At 56.1% G+C, this 19,301-nt stretch overlaps 1 protein-coding gene across 1 annotated transcript; it reads left to right on the top strand.

The window, feature by feature from the left end:
- Positions 1-411: 411 nt before the first annotated feature.
- Positions 412-18,001, top strand: LOC122376816 (vascular endothelial growth factor receptor 1-like). Its single transcript, XM_043356782.1, has 24 exons — positions 412-712; positions 1,050-1,158; positions 1,469-1,599; positions 2,579-2,732; positions 3,009-3,166; positions 3,869-4,070; positions 4,280-4,432; positions 5,372-5,521; positions 5,920-6,089; positions 6,295-6,463; positions 6,674-6,847; positions 7,199-7,351; positions 7,556-7,689; positions 7,948-8,217; positions 8,573-8,723; positions 9,258-9,482; positions 9,800-9,901; positions 10,323-10,392; positions 12,791-12,981; positions 14,064-14,326; positions 14,842-14,999; positions 15,215-15,374; positions 15,559-15,763; positions 16,623-18,001. The coding sequence occupies exons 2-24, from the start codon at positions 1,113-1,115 to the stop codon at positions 16,982-16,984; spliced, it is 3,951 nt and encodes a 1,316-aa protein (XP_043212717.1). The 5' UTR covers positions 412-712; positions 1,050-1,112; the 3' UTR covers positions 16,985-18,001.
- The last annotated feature ends 1,300 nt before the right edge of the window (positions 18,002-19,301 follow it).

Genomic DNA, 19,301 nt, shown 5'->3' with positions numbered 1-19,301 from the left:
GTAACATATGCCCCCCCTCACTAGGGCGAAGTTGGCTGAGACCGCCACTGGGGCGCGGGTTAAACTGATATAGGAGTTAGGAATGCTCATCTTAGTCTGTACTCAGCAGTCCGTCCTATACGGTTTTACAAATACCTATAGCTATAACGGTTAACAGCTAGTAATTAGGTAGATAAGTAAATTCCGAACTCATGCTGTGCTGAAAGGCGACTTTTCCCACGCCGCCTTCCCTCGATCTGGAATCACTCTGCACGCTGCCTCTCCGTGGAGATCGGAAAACTGGAACCAATCTGACCGGGACCATTCCCGGACCGGATACTCAGACAGACACCTCCCCGCTGCCTCCCCGTCCCCACTGCCGGGCGGTAAAACCTCTGAACATCTCTGTACGCCGGGCGTGAGCCTCGTATACGTCAGCGGCTCAATGGACCCCGTGAGTGGGCCGCCCGCCGGCCCCCGGCCCCCGGCTCCCGGCTCCTGGCTCCCGGCTCCCGGCTCCCGGCTCCCGGCTCCCGGCTCCCGGCTCCCGGCTCCCGGCTCCCGGCTCCCGGCTCCCGGCTCCGGGGACCGTCTGCTGGTGGCGGGACGGTTGCTCCTCTGCTGACCCGACTGACACCGGCCGGACTCTCCGCAGGACATCGCTGACCGGGTAACCATCACGGACGGCACCAAGCAGGACAACCCCGAGTTCCCCTACGTCTCCCATATCGAGGTGAGCTCGAGCCGCCCAGCCTGCTCGCAGCTTAACCAGGGATACGGTCGAAAGAGGACAAAAGCGCTTCATCAGTTTTAATTACACGATCGGTTTTAATTACGTTTTCTACGGGTAAGTTAAAATTATAGATACTTTTAACAACTGCTTTGGAATGAAGTTGCAAAGTATATTATTTAAAAGTCTACTCTATAGATACTCCATGCGCTGCTTCTAACGTTTTCGAATGTCGTCACATCGGAAGATGACGTCTATCCCTCGCTGTATAGATGCTGACGTGTAGTGCCCCCACACTGGCTGTGGCGACCGCTGACGTTGGTTGCTGTCGCGCCGGCAGATTCGCGACGTGACGTTCCTGGACGTGGGCTACCAGAGCTGCCACTTCGTGGGCACCACGTCCATGGAGGCGCGTCAGAACGTCACCCAGGTGTACCTCTTCGTCAACGGTGAGCGACGGCCGGCCGTTAATCATGTGATGAATAAAGTGAAATAGTCTCATGCAAAAATGGAAACAATTAGGTATAAGGGCATTTTTGCGTCGCGTTGATGGATATATGTGATAATGTGATAATGTAAAAGGAAAACATCGCTCTTAATTGTGATAATTTCGAGGATTTATGGATCATCGTAACTCCTTTGATGGATTTGTGCTTTGTGATGTCTTATTCCCGACGGATGCCACTAGTGTAATTCGTTGGCCGCCGCTGTTTGATGTGGTTGTGTGAATCTGACGCCGGGGTACCGGGGCGTCCGTAGACCCCGCCAACCTGCTGGTGAAGACCAGCGACATGGAGTTCATCACGGTGACGCAGAACCAGGAGGCCGTGCTGGCGTGTCGTCCCACCCACCCGGACGTGGCCGTCACCCTCTTCAAGGACGGCAGAGAGGTCAGAGAGAGAGAGAGAGAGAGAGAGAGAGACAGAGACAGAGACAGAGACAGAGACAGAGACAGAGACAGAGACAGAGACAGAGACAGAGACAGAGACAGAGACAGAGACAGAGACAGAGACAGACAGAGAGAGAGAGAGAGAGAGAGAGAGAGAGAGAGAGAGAGAGAGAGAGAGAGAGAGAGAGAGAGAGAGAGAGAGAGAGAGAGAGACAGAGACAGAGACAGAGACAGAGACAGAGACAGAGAGAGACAGAGAGAGAGAGAGAGAGAGAGAGAGAGAGAGAGAGAGAGAGAGAGAGAGAGAGAGAGAGAGAGAGAGAGAGAGAGAGAGAGAGAGAGAGAGAGAGAGAGAGAGAGAGAGAGAGAGAGAGAGAGAGAGAGAGAGAGAGAGAGAGAGAGAGAGAGAGAGAGAGAGAGAGAGAGAGAGAGAGAGAGGAGAGAGAGAGAGAGACAGAGAGAGAGGGGGCGGGGGCGGGGTCCGGTCACAGAGCGACGAGACCCGGAGATTGATGGAACATTCAGGCTGCGCAAAAAAAAGTTTTGAGAAGTTTAGAGTTACTATGAGAAGTCAGGCCTTCTGGCATATAAAATCGTTCGGCACGACCAAGCAATACCTTCATCCCGAGCTTTTTTTTGTAAATTCGGTAAAAGTTTGGCAGTCAAAGATTGGATTTTTATCGTGACATTTTTAGCTTTGTATTCTGATGAAGAGCTGTGCTCGAAATTATTAATAAACAAGTGTTTTGATCTAACTTTTTCAAACTACGAGGGTAAGGTCATTAATCATTAATCAAAAAGTTTGGTCTTTGTCTATGCCCGGGTACCCAGAATAATTAATATTTACTGTAGAAACGCGTACTGATGAAGTCAGAGAACGGGAAACTGCTGCACCTTTCCTGTGAATTCCTTGGGTTGTCCCTGTATGAGTACACCCTCCTACGTATTAGCTGACCGTTGGCCCGATGACCCGGTGGCAGGTCACGGACCTGGCGGCCCGCTACATGAACTACAAGCAGCGCGAGGGCTTCGTCATCTACTCGCCGGTGCTGACGTTCCATAACGGCATCTTCGAGTGTCGCGCCAGCAGGGACGGCGCCAGGGACAAGATGCAGATCTTCGTCCACTTCAACCGTGAGTGCCCCGACGGAGACGCGCAGGGTGGGCGCGACTGTGGTGGGCTGGTCGCGTATGCTGTGAGCCGTACATGTCAGGTGCTTGTTATACCGAATCTCCCGTTTCGCGTAGATTCAGGTGATCCTGTATCATACTATACACGCTATCACCCTGGGTGGGCTACAGTCCTTTTTACCGACATGTAATTTTGAGTTGTACCAGTATGTCCCTGTATGTACCAATGTGTGACCCGTTGTGTATTTGCACATAAGTAACGCGATGTGCGCACCACAGCTGCGTCGGACACGGTGCAGCAGCCGTGGATAAACGCTGAGGGCGCGCAGCACGCCTACCTGGGCGGCAACTTCACCCTCGAGTGTCGCGTCCACCACATGGCCGGCACCTTCCACACGCTGACCTGGAGCGTGCCCGGCACCAGCACCGGACTCAAGGTGAGGCGGGACTCCAGCACCGGGCTCAAGGTGAGGCGGGAGTCCGTGCCAGGCACCAGCACCGGACTCAAGGTGAGGCGGGACTCCAGCACCGGACTCGAGGTCGGAGGTAATATGGGACATGTAAGTACGGCACCGTACTCAAGGTTGAAAGTACCAGTTTGAGGTAAAGTACTCAAGGTTGAAAGTTGAAATTAAGATGGAACTGTGACAGTTTCAGGGCAAGCTGGTGGAAGTCCGTGCCCAGCACTGGACTCAAGGAAAGGGTGGGGCCGTGTCCTCCAGCAATACAAGGCGCTTGCCTTGATCCAACCCAATGCTTCTGTCAAACTTGCTACTCGTTGTTACCTGATAATCTTGGCCGGGCGCGCTGACAGATAACAGCCTGCCCTTATCTATTAACAACTCACAGTGTATGTGCATATAGATAGATACTTCAACCACTCGGTGTGTGTGTGTACCGTACCTATGTGATCTACCTGTCGCCGGCCTGAATCTGTGAGCCCTGTCACGCTCCTCCCCTCTATGACCCCCGCCTGTGACCCGTCTGTGACTCTCCTCTGTCTGTGACCCTCCCTCTATGACCCCCGCCTGTGACCCGTCTGTGACCCTCCCTCTGTGACCCGTCTGTGACCCTCCCTCTGTCTGTGACCCTCCCTCTGTGACCCCCTGTGACCCGTCTGTGACCCTCCCTGCCCTCAGACGGGCCGTATCGTCCAGCTGGAGCAGCAGGTGGAGCAGAACTCTGTGGTGCCGGGCGGCCAGGACCCGACCGCGGCCGCGCACGACCTACGCCGCCTGCTGGTCACCGACACACGGGTCGAGGACGAGGGCTACTACACGTGCCACGTGCGCGACCAGAACGGACACGAGAACTCGCGCCAGGAGTTCGTGCCCATCCAGGGTGAGCACTGAGCACTGAGCGTCCGGCCGCGCCGCCGCGGGGAGGCGCAGCGGGGTGTGGGCAGCAACAGCGGTGTAGACCTGGGCTGCAGTCGTGCTGCTTCCAATATATCGCCCGGCGTTGACATGCCTCGGTACCTCGCCGCTGCGTGCCCATGTGCCTCCGCTGTGGTCCTGCGCTGCTCACGCGTTGTGCCTCGGTCCTTTCAGACCGGACCGGCGCCAGCGTGCAGCTGCAGACGGACACCACCAAGTTCGTCACCAGGACCGGCGAGCTGTTGAAGATCGTGGTGTCGATCAGCGCTAGCCCGCTGCCAGAGGTCATCTGGTACGACCCCGAGGGGGAGGAGATCGTCAACCAGGGTAAGGCTCGTCATTTCGCCAGTCCCTGTGGAGGAAAACGTGACTTGAGAAGAGCCCCAGGTAGATTTTCGTTGGAAAGCAGTAACTTTTGACGAGGTAGTTGCAGTAGCTGTAGGTAAACTGTGACGAAGTAAGTGATCAGTAAGGTGATGGGTTGATACGATTATGAACGGGAAAGGCAACTGAGCTGCGAATGTTAGACGTCGTGCACGGTGCATACTCGTCAATATGGACGATACATGTTGGATCGTTTTAGCCTTTTTATGTGGCAGCATTGCTGTATGTGTGTGACCCTCTGTCTGTCAGTGTGTCAGTGTGTCTGTCAGTTGTTTGACCGTCTGTCTGTGGCAGCTCTGAAGTACTCTGTTGTGGTGCGGCCCGATAACCCTCTGTCTGTCAGTGTGTCAGTGTGTCTGTTTGTCAGTGGTCTGACCGTCTGTCTGTCGCTCTGTGGCAGCTCTGAAGTACTCTGTGGTGGTGCGGCCCGATGACCCTCTGTCAGTGTGTCTGTTTGTCAGTGGTGTGACCGTCTGTCTGTCTCTCTGTGGCAGCACTGAAGTACTCTGTGGTGGTGCGGCCCGATGACCCTCTGTCTGTCAGTGTGTCTGTTTGTCAGTGGTCTGACCGTCTGTCTGTCGCTCTGTGGCAGCACTGAAGTACTCTGTGGTGGTGCGGCCCGATGACCCTCTGTCTGTCAGTGTGTCTGTTTGTCAGTGGTCTGACCGTCTGTCTGTCGCTCTGTGGCAGCTCTGAAGTACTCTGTGGTGGTGCGGCCCGATGACCCTCTGTCAGTGTGTCTGTTTGTCAGTGGTGTGACCGTCTGTCTGTCTCTCTGTGGCAGCACTGAAGTACTCTGTGGTGGTGCGGCCCGATGACCCTCTGTCTGTCAGTGTGTCTGTTTGTCAGTGGTTTGACTGTCTGTCTGTCGCTCTGTGGCAGCTCTGAAGTACTCTGTGGTGGTGCGGCCCGATGACACGATCCTGCAGATCTTCGACCTCTCCCTGGAGGACATGGGGGAGTACCGAGTGGTGGCCACCAGCCCCGACGGAAACGCCACTGACTCGCTGGTGTTCGACGTCACCGTGCAAGGTCAGTGACCGGTCACCGGCCGGGCGGCGCCGGAGGTCGACTAGTAGCGGGCTCAAGGAATCCCTCCCGTCTCTGAGATGTCTGTTGTGTGACTTATTGAGTTCATTGTGGTGTATAAGCAGCAATCGTGTTATTTGTGACAGAGGTCATGAAGTCCCCATCTCTTGCTCTGACGTGCGGGTCCTCATATCCTATCCTGACCTGTTTCCACGTCGCCCTGACCTTACTCTGATCTTCGTTGGCCCACTGCGACGCGCCCTGCCACTATCCCTCAACTGACTCTGACCTGCCGTGCTCCTACCCTGACCTTGCTGTGCCCTGCCCCGAGTGGCGCTGTCACTGTCGGCCTTATCTTACTCTGCCCTGACGCACACTGACCTGGTGTTCTGTGCGCCCAGCGGCGCCGTCGGTCAGTGTCGGCTCGAACCAACTGTTCTTCCCGGTCGGCGAGGAGGTATCGCTGCTCTGCTCGGCCACCGGCTGGCCCGCGCCGGTCGTCGGCTGGGAGTTTGCCGCCTGCGCCACCCGGCACCAGTGCCAGGTCGTCCAGGACTTTGACGACGTCAGGGTACGTCCGTGAACATACATGAGGAGTGGTGGCGAGAGAGCCAAAGACGCTACACAGGGGCGCTGCCGTGGGGGAGGGGGGGGGGGGCTGTTCGGTGACTCCCTATAGCTTCGGCCGCTGTCCGGGGCTGACGACTAGTGTTGCCGACTGTTATGTCACTGTAATTGCTGTGTCGTTGTGAACACGTCCCGCTGTGCTCCTACAGTACATCCAGACCAACGAGGAGCGGGAGAACCACAGCACCTCGCCGCAGCACAAGTGGCGCATCAAGAGCACGCTCTCACTCAAAGCCAAACAGTCGGGCATCTACCGGTGCCACGCCACCAACAAGTTCCCCACGTCGGCTGATGCGGACGCGCCATTCTTTGTCTCAGGTAAGCCACCGGACCAAAGCGAGGGCAGCCCGAACCCGAGTGAGGACCACTCGAATCAAAGTAAGGACCCAGAGAACCGATCGCCTGAGCACAGCTGCACATCGCCCTGTGCCGGTGGCCCTGCACGCTCGATCGCGGCCGTCCGACCCTGACCGCTCTGCTGCCCCCCCCCCCCCGCACCCTGACCTCCCGCTCGGCTGTGTGCGGCAGACGTGGCGGGCGGGTTCGGCGTCCTGCCGAGCGGCTCTCAGCGTCAGGTGGTGGTCGGCGACAACGTCAACATCACCTGCGCCGGCAGCCGCTTCGCCTTCGACGGCCTGGAGACCATCAGCTGGCTGCGCGAGATGGAGGGCGGCCTGCTGCTGCCCGTCACAGACGCAAAAGGTCGGTGGACGGCCAGACGGACAGACGGACAGGGGACGGACTGTGGAGTGACAGACACGGTCAGTAGACGGACAGAGACCGATGGTCAGTGGACAGGGAACGGACAGGGGACGGACTGGAGGCGGACAGGGACGGACAGAGACCGATGGTCGGTGGACGGATAGAGCAGAGGTGAACTGAGGCAGACAGAGGCCGAGTGGTCAATGGACCGACAGGGTACGGGCTAGAGCAGTGACAGATGTGACATTTACCAACAGTCGTCTTATTTCACACGACCGTGGTGTAACCGCTGATGAGCCGCTATCAGCCGTGTAACTGGTGCGCTGCGCCCGTTTCTGTTCTCGTGAGTAGGTATCCGTGTAGCGGTCGACCAGACGATGTATTCCTACCAGAAGACCCTGGTGCTCACCGACATCCAGGCAGACAAGTCGGGCCGCTACGTCTGCTCCGGCACCAACGTCTCGGGCGGCAAGAACACCACCGACAGACTGGTGACCGTCAAAGGTGGGTGTATTGATCGGCTGGTGACTGTCAAAGGTGGGTCCATCGGTTGGTGACTGTCAAAGATGGTCCATCGCTGTCAGTGGTGGGTCCACGCTCCACCGTCCGGCCTCACTGGCCGTCATATTGTCATGTGAGGCATTTCTGTCCCTGATGTGGTCCCGCTGCTGTCGTCTTCTGACCTGTCTTTTGGACTATGTTCTGCAGCGAGCGCCAGTCCGCGGTTCCTGTCCGACTCGAACATGGACAAGTCAGCGACTCTGACGTTCGAGGAGGGGACGCGGGGAGAGCTGAACTGCACCGTGTCCGGTCTGCCGCCGCCCACAGTCGTCTGGAGCAAGGTGAGACCGCGGGACCAGCGGGACCGCGGGACCACAGACCGCGGACCAGGACCAGCAACCCCAGAAACAGCGGAACCAGCGAGTTGTTGGATCAGGGGAAGACACGATATAAGAACTGAGGACTGTTGAGCCGAGTTAACGTGACCGGGTCTCTTCGCGCTCTCCTCATATCCGAGCGATCTGCCTATCCTTTCTAAGCAGCAGCTGAGCGGTCAATCTCTCCCAGAATGTCGTTACATGACGTGATCGCCCCGGCAGGACGGCGAGCGTCTGCCGGTGAGTGAGGCCGGCCGGGTGCGCGTCAGCGGGGACGGCCAGCGGCTGGTGATCACTGCCGCCATCTCGGACGACGCCGGCACCTACCAGTGCCGGGCCCAGAACCGGGTGGGCGCCGTGACCGGCTCGGCCACCGTCGACGTGCCCGGTGGCGGCGCCAACGTCGGACTGATCGCCGGCATCACCGGCTTCATGCTGCTGCTGCTCATCGCGCTGGCCGCCTGCCTCGTCTGGAAGACCAAACAGCAGAAGGTCAGCGGCCGATCTCTGCTCGGGGGCATCGCTGGTGTGTGTGTGTGTGTGTGTGTGTGTGTGTGTGTGTGTGTGTGTGTGTGTGTGTGTGTGTGTGTGTGTGTGTGTGTGTGTGTGTGTGTGTGTGTGTGTGTGTGTGTGTGTGTGTGTGTGTGTGTTTCGGGTGAAGGACGGTTGGTTTCTGAGCTCGCTATGTGCAGAGTACGTTTATTATCTGAAGCTTCCGTGGCGGTTACACAGACTTATCATATACACAGGTTATCATAAGCCGCAGTTAGTATAAACTTCTAGCGTTGACCTTGTATAGGTACCGGTGCGCTGACCCTGAGGCTGACCGTGTTTCCGCGGGCGACAGAACCTGCAGCAGCGGCTGACCAAGACGGAGCTGGAGGCCTTCACCAACGGGCGGATGGCCCAGTTCAACCCGAACATGCCGATCGACGAGCAGGCCGAGCTGCTGCCCTACGACGCCGAGTGGGAGTTCCCCAAGGAGAAACTCATCCTGGGTGAGTTGGAGCGCCGCGCAGTTCGGCCCGGGACGCTGCACAATCAGGGCACACCCCGTGTGAGTGTACCTGCCCAACTTTCCTCTCCGGCTTGTTTTCCTTCCCAGGTGCGTTTTGCTCCCATTGGAATGAGCTGCATGCTGTCGAGATGTATGTGTTTTCATCTGAGGAAACTTCCTCGGCCCAGTGTCTGCCTCTGAAAACGACACACGCGCCGTATCGTACGATCTTTTGCGGTCTTGTTCTCTCGTTTTGTCCTGTTCCTAGTTCCGTTCTGTCGGACGGAGCTAACTGTGTTTACCTTGATAATGTTGTGTCCTGCCGTCTTCTGGCTTGTTATTCGACGGTTTTCTGTCCTGACTCCTGACCCAGTAGAACCAGCGCACAGGCCGTCAGATTGACTCGGGCCGGCCTCTGACGATTCCCCGACCTGACCCGACCCGACCCCCCTCCCCCCGGCAGGTCGTCAGATCGGCTCGGGCCGGCCTCTGACGATTCCCCGACCTGACCCGACCCGTTCCCGGCCCGCCGCAGGTCGCCAGATCGGCTCGGGCGCGTTTGGCCGGGTGGTGAAGGCGGAGGCGATCGGCCTGACGGCCGGCGAGGAGCGCACCACGGTGGCCGTCAAAATGCCAAAGTCCGGCTCGGACCCCAACCAGATCCGCTCCATGATGGCAGAGCTGAAGATCATGATCCAGCTGGGGAAGCACCTGAACGTGGTGAACCTGCTCGGAGCCGTCACCAAACACGCCGTGGACGGTAGGGCCGAGAGAGGGTCGTTTTCCGGGGTCAGGGGCGGCCTGTCGCCGTTATAAAACAATTACGGCTGGTTTGACAGTCCAACAGATATGAAATCATTCAGAGCATGCCAACAAATTGAAACAGGGGGATGCTAATGCTTCGTTATTGTCGTTTGCCGTATGTACAATTGTTCAGCGTTATGACAAGGTCTCATTCGTGGTGGGTTCGCGCCAAGTCTCGCTGAACTGAGCAGACATTTATTGATGGTCGCCGTATAACTAGTTAAATGAAAAAAGTGGTAAAACTCACAATACCTTGTATATGTGTATTTTCAGGCGAGTTTATGGTGATGGTCGAGTATTGCCGACATGGTAACCTGCACCAGTACCTGCAGCGGCACAAGACCTGCTTCATCGACCAGGTGGACCCGATTACCGGTGAGCCGTCCTGAAACGGAAACTCGGCCGCCGTCCTGAAACCGTCCTGTGGCGGGCGAGGGGAAGCATTATAGTAGCCGGACAATGACGCAGTCCCCAATCAGTGACTGGTGTGCGGTCGGTATTATGACTGACTCAGTTCCCGTATTTGTATTGACGGAAACAGACAACTCAACAATACACCGTGGGGATAAAAAAGGGGAATGGGGATAAAAAAGAATGTACTGTCAGAAATCGCACACGCACACGCCGAACACTCCGAATACAACCACACCACCGTCAGTTTGCGTGGAGGCGGTGCCGCGACTGACGCAGTCCCCCTCAGTGACCGGTGGGAGGCAGTGCCGCGACTGACGCAGTCCCCCTCAGTGGCCGGTGGGAGGCGGTGCCGCGACTGACGCTCCGTCTGATACCTCCCCAGGGGAGTACGACGCCAGTCTCGGAGAGGAGGAGTACGAGGCTGCCATGGCCGGCGGCGCCGTCAGTGAAAAGTGAGTCGCCATACCGGGCCGTAAGGGTCACCGAGCGCGGGCTGAAGGCATCTCGTGTGTTAACGGTTGTGCGTAAACTTCCTGGCGGCCTCTTTTTTGCTACTTTTTTGTTTGGGATTTTACATTCACTTCTTATTTCGATAGCGATTATTTCAGTACTTTTCCTGGGATTACAACACTCAGTCAGACCACTTCATTGGCTACTGTGCATGTCGTGTGATGCCTTGGCTTTTATTTGAGCTTTTGCATGTAACCTCTTCACCTAGATTGCCGCTTCTTAGACGCTTCGCATGGCATGAGCAGCTGAGCACGTCAACGACAGGCCCTGTGGGCTTGTGGCCGATTTTGTTGTTGACACATAAAATGAATTATTTATTAGTACATGATGATAAATAAGCAGCAAAAGGTATAGGTACTTGTGAGAGCCTATCAGCGCTGGAAAAATTAAAAGTAGTCAGACATCTTGAGCATTTTCTATGCGCAACCTTCTAATGCTTCATCCTTCGTTGCTACTTTATTGGTAACTAAATATTGTTGCACATTTTGATTAAACAGATGTCTCTAACCGACTAAATTGGATTTGTGTGTATCTAATTGTATGTCTATAACCGTATACTAAATTGTATGTAATGAAATGTACGTCATTGAATTACGGATTTTTACGTTGTGTGGCAGCTTCGGTTCTGGCAGGGGGGGGGGGGTTAAGTATCTACACATCATACTGTGTCATGTGAATGAGTTTGCGGTTCTTGTTCCGTTCAGTTTAGCTGGGGCACATGCTCTCTTTCCTCATTTTTTATTTGAATGTTCGACCCGGAAACCCAGCAGTGCAACAAATCATTACATAATGAAGATACAAATTTGATACCTATGCATCAGCCATCATGCGATGTCTTATACCTTAAAAGATAAAGGGGTGTCAACTAAAAGGCTTATTCGACTATTCGTAGCAAGATAGTTGCATACCGGTATTTGATGAACTTCTGAAAAAATCTGAAGTATGCATACCTACCCTCGCGAGCGTTTCCGGGATTCCGAATCATGAAGCCCCGGCTTCTCGTTTTTTATTGTTTTTTATGAGAATGCACGTGCACCAGAATTGTTTCACTTACTACTTAAAATTGGGTGAAGTCTGAAACACGTTTGCCAATTGCTAAATGTTTTATGCCATATGAGACTGTCTTTTACGTCGCGCACATTTTCCAAGCTTAAGTGTACCGCCCAAGGCCAAGCCCTAAATCTTCATAGTGTGTTGGGTACATACCTACACCGTCCTTAAAGGGACCCTCCCACCTTCAAAAAAGTTAATGAATTGGCACGAAAGTGATGTCGCTCGGTTCAGAAAGAGCGAAAACGAATATCTACCAAATTTCGTCGAAAAATATTCACCGGTTTTCAAGATATTAGGCTTTTACTTTTGTTTACTTTTTGGGATCTCCGCTGTTCCTAGCGACTTTATTTGAAAGTGCGGCATTTGTTGCGCGCAAAGCAGCATATACCACCGCGTGCTACCAAACGTTTTAGTAAAAGATTTAAAAATCGTTAGATCTCCGCTGACGTCACAAATTCTAAGGGGGCATACTAATGCACTAGCCCCTTAGAATCCGAAAACTGCAAGTTTGAAATTCCATATCTCCGAATTAAAGCATTTGTCGATGTTGTGAGTGCCCAAACCGGTATTTGCAGGCCATGGCCACCAATTTGGCTATCTCAACTCAAAACTAATGTTAAGGTGGGAGTGTCCCTTTAACATAAGCAGAGGTCCAGAGCCGAAAGTAAATGTACGCCCGTTTTTTGTTTGTTTGTTTTGTTGGGTTAGGCCCTTTCGGTCTGACAAGACCATTGCAGAGCCGGAAGGATGATAGGAATTAGGGGGAGACATTGGTCTGGGCAGGCACCCTAGTGAGTCGCCGGGGCTGAGCCAGTCCAGAGGAAAGGCCACCCAGCCCCAAGGCACTCACTGCACCCGGCTACGGGGTGCGCTCCCTCGGGAGCAGCGGTGCTGCTCCAAGGGAGCAGCCCGCATGAGATAAAGTTGCCTGCCCAGCCCGGAAGGGGGCTGTGGCGTGGAGGAGAAGGATTTCAGTATCCTGAGGATAGAAGCACGGACAGGTTGTGTACGCCCGTTGACCTGCTGCTGAAGTAGTTGGTAAATGTGTAGGAGTTACCGGGCCCTGTTCTGCGGTAGGCCGGCCTCCGCCGCCGCGCGGTCCCCTCACGTCCCAGTTCGTCAGTGCACCGCCCGGCCTGCGACGACCGGCCAGTCGGTCTGTGACGTCCCCGGCCCCCGCATGCCCTATCCATGACCGTGTGAGCCCGTCCCGACCCCCGACCCGAGCCCGGCGCGGTGCGGTGTCCAGCTTTGGTGCGTAGTCGGCTCACTAACGCCATCTGTCAGCACGCCGCTTAACCTGGCGGGCGGCGGCGGCGGCGACCTGCGCCGGGCCGGCAACCGGCTCACGCTGGCGTCCTGCGACAGCCTCTACAGGACGCCGCGCTGCAACAGCACCGCCTCCAGCATCCACAGCGCCGGCTACAACACGGACATGACGGCCGTGGACTCGGTCTGCCTCAGCCCCGGCGCCACAGGTCAGTTCCCACAGTGTCCCCCGGCGCCACAGGTCAATTCACAGTGTCCCCCGGCACCACAGGTCAGTTCACAGTGTCGCCCGGCGCCACAGGTCAGTTCAGTGTCGCCCGTCGCCACAGGTCAGCACTGTGTCACAGTGTCCCCCGGCGCCACAGGTCAGTCACAGTGTCCCCCGGCGCCACAGGTCAGTTCACAGTGTCACAGTATCCCCCGGAGCCACAGGTCAGTTACAGTGTCACAGGCTGGTCCCCCGGCGCCACAGGTCAGTTCACAGTGTCCCCCAGCGCCACAGGTCAGTTCACAGTGTCCCCGGCACCACAGGTCAGTTCACAGTGTCACAGGTCGTTCCCCTGGCGCCACAGGTCAGTCACAGTGTCCTCCGGCACCACAGGTCAGTTCACACAGCGCTAAATGTGAGTCATCGCTTCACCGCAGCCCTGACTGACAGCATAGCGTCACAGTTGAAGCCCGGTCTGTCCTGTGACACTGTAGTCGTACCAGTCCTTGTGTCACACAGGGCCCTGTTTCACCGGTGATAGCAGCACGTTGCTTTTACACGTGTCAAATTGGGTTTCCATGGAAACATCAACAGGCCCATTGCTCCAACACTACCACAAGTGTGACGTCAGCTCGCGCAATTTGATAGCAGCGTGGTAGCAGCGTCCCGTGAAACACCGCCCAGGTCGCCAGTGCCGACTCCCCGGCAGTGTCAGTGTCGGTTTCACAACTGAGTCATTCTGACTCTGTCGGTTCTATCTTCCCGGATTCCAATAGAAATCCTGGTAGTTACCACAGAACGGATCTTTCCTGTAAGGTCGGTTTCACAGTCCCGGCGTCCTTCCACTGTCCCGTCCCGTCACGAGAGAGTTTCACAGCTGGTCAGATTTCACTTCTCATTTCATCGTAGCATCGACCTGAACTTGGTGCCACTGTGCTATCCATAGTATGACAGGAGGCTCCTTATTGGGATGTTCATTTTGTGCGATGCTCGATAAGTTATTTTGCGTGTTGTGCTGACCCGTCTGATACCGCTCTAACCCCTCTGAACTCTCTGACCTCTGACCTGCGCGCCGTCCGGCAGGCGGTGAGGACAGCCTGGGCGTGCCTCGGCTGAACACGGGCGCCAGTGTGCGGCCCCGCCGTGTGCCGCTCACCACGCGCGACCTGCTGCGCTGGAGCTACCAAGTGGCGCGCGGCATGGAGTACCTGGCCTCGCGCAAACTGCTGCACGGAGACCTGGCCGCCCGCAACATCCTGCTCGCTGAGAACAACATCGTCAAAATATCCGACTTCGGACTGTCGCGGGACATCTACAAGACCAGGGACTACCGGAAGAAGGGCAAGGTGGGTCCGCCGGCGGCGCGGCCGGCTGTCGGCACAGTGCAGTGGTGGTTTTGGACCGAAAAGAGCTGATGCCGTTTTATCATTCTTTTAGCGTGTGTACCGAGTCTTGCACGTGATTATCCGTTCAACTCGAGTATGACTCAGAATTTTGATATTTGTATTTGAGTACGTTTTCCTCACACCGTGTGGAATAGCGGACGCTGCCTGGCACAGTCGGCCACGCTTGACTCTAGTGTTGGCGCGGCGGACAACCCCAGGTTGAACCCTGCCCTGTGAGCTGTGACCTCTGACCGGGTCAGCGCCGCCACCTGACCTCTGCCCCCTGTCCGCTGTGTCACAGGACCTGCTGCCCTCTGCCCTGTGACCTGTGACCTGTGACCGGGTCACCGCCGCCACCTGACCCCTGACCCCTGCCCCCTGCGTCACAGGACCTACTGCCCTCTGCCCTCTGCCCTGTGACCTCTAACCGAGTCACCGCCGCCACCTGACCTCTGACCCTGTCCGCTGCGTCACAGGGCCTACTGCCCGTCAAATGGATGGCGATCGAGTCGATCCAGGAGTCCATCTTCTCCACCCAGTCTGACGTCTGGGCGTTCGGTGTCGTCATGTGGGAGTTCTTCTCGCTCGGCGCCTCGCCCTACCCCGGCATGGAGTACGACGTCAACTTTGTCCGGTAGGCGGCGCTCCCTGAGTGACAGGGAAACAAACACTCTTTGCCTGTGGGTTTCAGTCTTATTACAGCCTTGCATAATCATAATAGATAATATGCATACAATAAGTAATATACCAATATCGTGATACGCCAGCCCGCTTACCGTCCGCGCCTTTCTGTGTCGCTCGGTTAGTGTGCTTCCCTCCTGACTCCCCCCCCCCCGCCCGGCTGTTAAGGAGGCTGCGGGATGGGTACCGCATGGAGCGGCCCAAGTTCGCGCCCCAGGCCGCCTACAAGCTGATGCTCGAGACGTGGAAGGAGTCGCCGGGCGACCGGCCCAGCTTCACAGAGCTGGCAGAGAAGATCGGACACTCACTGGAGGAGCGCATCAAGGAGGTCAGTGACCCGGCGGCGAGAGGTCAGTGGCCCGCCGGTGACGGAAGGATGGGAGTCAGCGAGCCATGGGTCCTCCACCCGGGATGAATGACGAATTAAGACAAAATCCAATCGAAGGGCTTTCTTCAAAACCACCTCGCAGGCCACTGCCACTCCACATAGCTGACACTGCCTTCCTCGACAGGAGTACATGCTGCTCAACGAGCCGTTCAGGGACCTGAACAGCGAGTACTTTGCGCGGCGGACCGACTACGTGAACACACTGGCCAGCCCGGACTATGTGAACGTGACGAGGGAGCAGGAGGCGCCGGCGGGCGAGGAGAGGAAGCCGGCCTACGTCAACATGGACCCGCAGCGGCAGACAGCCGCCTACCGAGCCAGCCGGGCGGGTCAGTACTCAGTGGGGAGTCTGGGGTGGCTGGGAGTCAGTGAGCCGGGTCAGTCACTTAGGGTACATACCGGGCCAGCCGGACAGGTCAGCTGTTCCGTCAGGGTCAGGGTAGCTGGGTGTCAGTGGTACATACCGCGCTAGGTCACTGGTACAGTGGTATCGGGCAGGCTGGTACGCTGGGGGGAGTCAGAGTTAAGTACCTGGGTGTCTGCTCGTCTATCATGCTTAGGAGCTCTGTCACACGTCCCTTCTCTACCCTAAAAAGATGTGTTGTTAAAAGATGTTAGGCTGTACACCCGACTGTACCTCTTTCAGCGATGATTGAATCAGAAACGCTAAGGCTCCCGGACTCCCGCGCCAGGCATGTCTGTGTATATACGTGTCTGGTGTGTGCTGTCCTGGTTGTCTGTGAGTCTGACGTACTGTGAGTGTGATCCTGGCTGTCTGCGAGACTTTGCTGCAATCCTGAGTCTGTCTCTGTGATTCTGACTGTGCTGCGATCCTGTGAGTCTGTGAGTCTCTGACGTTGCTGCTATCCTGTGGGTCTGTGAGTCTATGACGTTGCTGCGATCCTGTGAGTCTGTGAGTCTCTGACGTTGCTGCGATCCTGTGGGTCTGTGAGTCTCTGACGCTGCTGCGATCCTGTGAGTCTGTGAGTCTGACGCCGCTGCGATCCTGTGAGTCTGTGAGTCTCTGACGTTGCTGCGATCCTGTGAGTCTGTGAGTCTCTGACGTTGCTGCTATCCTGTGGGTCTGAGATAGCGCGGGTATTAACATGTGAGGCTGACGCCGCTGCGATCTTGTGGCCCTGTAAGTGTGAAGTGTCTGACCTTCACTGCGCTGTTGTGTGCGCGCAGAGGACCCGGCCGGCGGCGCCCAGACCGGCCCGGACGGCTACCTCATGATGACGCCGACCGTGGACGGCGGACCAGAGGCCGGCCGCATCTTCTCCCCCCGGCCCACGGCCGTCGTCAAGCCGTTCGACTTTCCGCACAGCGGCGGCGCCAACCACTTCTACAACCCCTCCTACGACAAGCCGGCCAAGGCGGGCTCTCGGCCGACCTCTGCCACGGCGGCGCCGCCTAGGGAGGACGAGGACCACTACCTTAGCCCGCGACTGCCCGAGGACCAGGACCACTACCTCAGCCCGCGGCTGCCCGAGGACCAGGACCACTACCTGGTGCCGAAGAACTTTGACGAGGGCGGCAGTCCCGTGTGAGTTGGCAGACGCGGCAGTGAGCGGTGGTGAAGTCAAACATTCCAGTCGAGATCTCGGCAACTGGCGACTGCTGTGAATTGTGATTGCCGGCGGACAGTGTCCACTGCCAGGCGCCACGGTTTTTGGGTGATATCACTCGGATAAAGACAATACTTGGGTGATGTGGAAAGTGTTAAATGATCAACGCTTATCCGCGCGTATGTATATGCTTGCAGGTATTTGCGTATGAGTTTTTCATGCTACAATGTGCCTATCCATGTGCCTTTTTGCGTTATTTTGTTCTGTATGTCATATTGTTTCTGTATTTCGTGTTGCGTATTTTTAAATTGTAGGTATGTAGGATTTCGGCGTCTGAAGCTAGCTGTGAGGAACACGCCGCAAATTACTGTGTACGACATGTGATCATTCACGTTCTTTGGAGATTGGGAACGTTGTTGTTGTCAATGTTCGATTTCGCGTGTCCGTCACTGGTTGAGATGCTAGATGATGCAGCTCCTCCGCTCCGTGGAACGGAGCTCGCTAGACAGAGCGTATCAAGGGGTGTCTCTCTGGCATAGCGCCTCGCGCTGCGCGAAACGGATCCGCCGAACGACGGAGCGTCTCACGCGGCGGGAGCGGAGCCGGCGGGGCGGAGCGCCTCGAGAAGCGCTTCTCAAAGCGTCTCTCAGAGTCGCCAGTGGATGAGGTCGGCAGTGTCATCAGCATTGTTCAACTACATATGTAGTTCAACAAGTTTCCGGGAGAACAGCATGATTTATTCAATGTACATGATAAAACACATTGCAAATCTGAGATTTGCATCAAATATGTATCGCTTTTTTAACACTTGGTGATTTTAGTTCCACCTTCCACAATGACCAGTGTCAGCGTATTAGATGCATTGTATCATCGCCGACCAGTGAGTATTTATTTATTAGCGAATGAAAATGTTTTATATATTGTGCCATTTTATTGATTGATTTATCATTGCTCGTACATCATGTCATATGTGGCTTCCAATAAAAGTGCATCTCTTGCGTCACATTTTTGCAGCTGGGTTAGGTCAGAGGCTAGGCCACCAGATTGCGTCAGATCACTTCCTCAAATTTTTATACTGGCAATTTCTTCAAACTTTGCCAGTAGGGCACAAGCACGAGTAAACAAAAGTTACCTTTCAAAAATATATTTATTTCAAAGACTGATGTCGCGTTACAAGTAAAAGCAGCCAGCTGTTATCGACCGTCTATACCTAAAGATGTTTTCTCATTGTTATTCGCAAAGACCTATTCGTTAAACTGTGAACGATACTGGGAAAGTAGGTAGGTACTAGGTACACAGCCATTCAATGTATGTTAACATGCACTCAAGTACATCGGGCGTTTTTTTAACGCCCGAATGTTTTTTTGATGCTGAATCCGACGCCGTGATCTTTTTTGAAGTCGGAGCTGGCTCCCACGCCGATGCTGGTCGATCCGTCGCGGGAGGTCCACACCCTGCGGCCGATCGCCGGCGGATTCAGGCCGCCACCGACGCCGTACTGGTTGTTGAGCGAGCCTGACGCCGCGTCCATGGCCGCCCGGCCCTTGTTGCCGCCGCCGCCGCCCTTACAGCCTCTGGCGACGGCGGCCAGTCCGAGGAGGGCCACCAACAGCAGCAGCGGCAGCGGGAGCAGGCCGCGAGACATGGCGACCGAGGGAGCCGCGACGGCCGGCGGTACGGACTGCCGGCGGGGGAGGGAACTCACTGTAACACGGGGACGGGGCTGTCGGTGGGGGAGGGAACTCACTGTAACACGGGACTGTCGGTGGGGGAGGGAGCTCACTGTAACACGGGGCTGTCGGTGGGACGACACTGTCACTGTAGCACGGGACTGTCGGTGGGACGGACTGTCACTGTAACACGGGACTGTCACTGTAGCACGGGGCTGTCACTGTAGCACGGGACTATCACTGTAACACGGTACTGTCACTGTAACACGGGACTGTCACTGTAACACGGTACTGTCGGTGGGAGGGACTCACTGTAACACAGGACTGTCAACGGGAGGGGCTGTCACTGCAACACGGGGCTGTCGGCGGGAGGGCACTGTCACTGTAACACGGGACTGTCACTGTAACACGGGGCTGTCGGTGGGACGGCACACGGGGCTGTCGATGGGACGGCACACGGGGCTGTCGGTGGGAGGGGCGTCACTGTAACACGGGGCTGTCGGTGGGAGGGACTGTCACTGTAACACGGGACTGGGGCATTCCACGTCAAATCAAACACCGAAATCCGTCATCCCCTTCGATTTTTCTGAAAATTTGTAGGCAGACTGGGCATGGTTCAAAACTGAGTT

This window comes from Amphibalanus amphitrite, unplaced genomic scaffold, assembly GCF_019059575.1.
Source record: "Amphibalanus amphitrite isolate SeventyFive unplaced genomic scaffold, NRLGWU_Aamphi_draft 002328F_arrow, whole genome shotgun sequence".
Classification (NCBI taxonomy): Eukaryota; Metazoa; Arthropoda; class Thecostraca; order Balanomorpha; family Balanidae; genus Amphibalanus; species Amphibalanus amphitrite.
The sequence above is the reverse complement of the archived record's forward strand: the minus strand, read 5'-3'. Positions and strand labels throughout refer to the sequence as shown.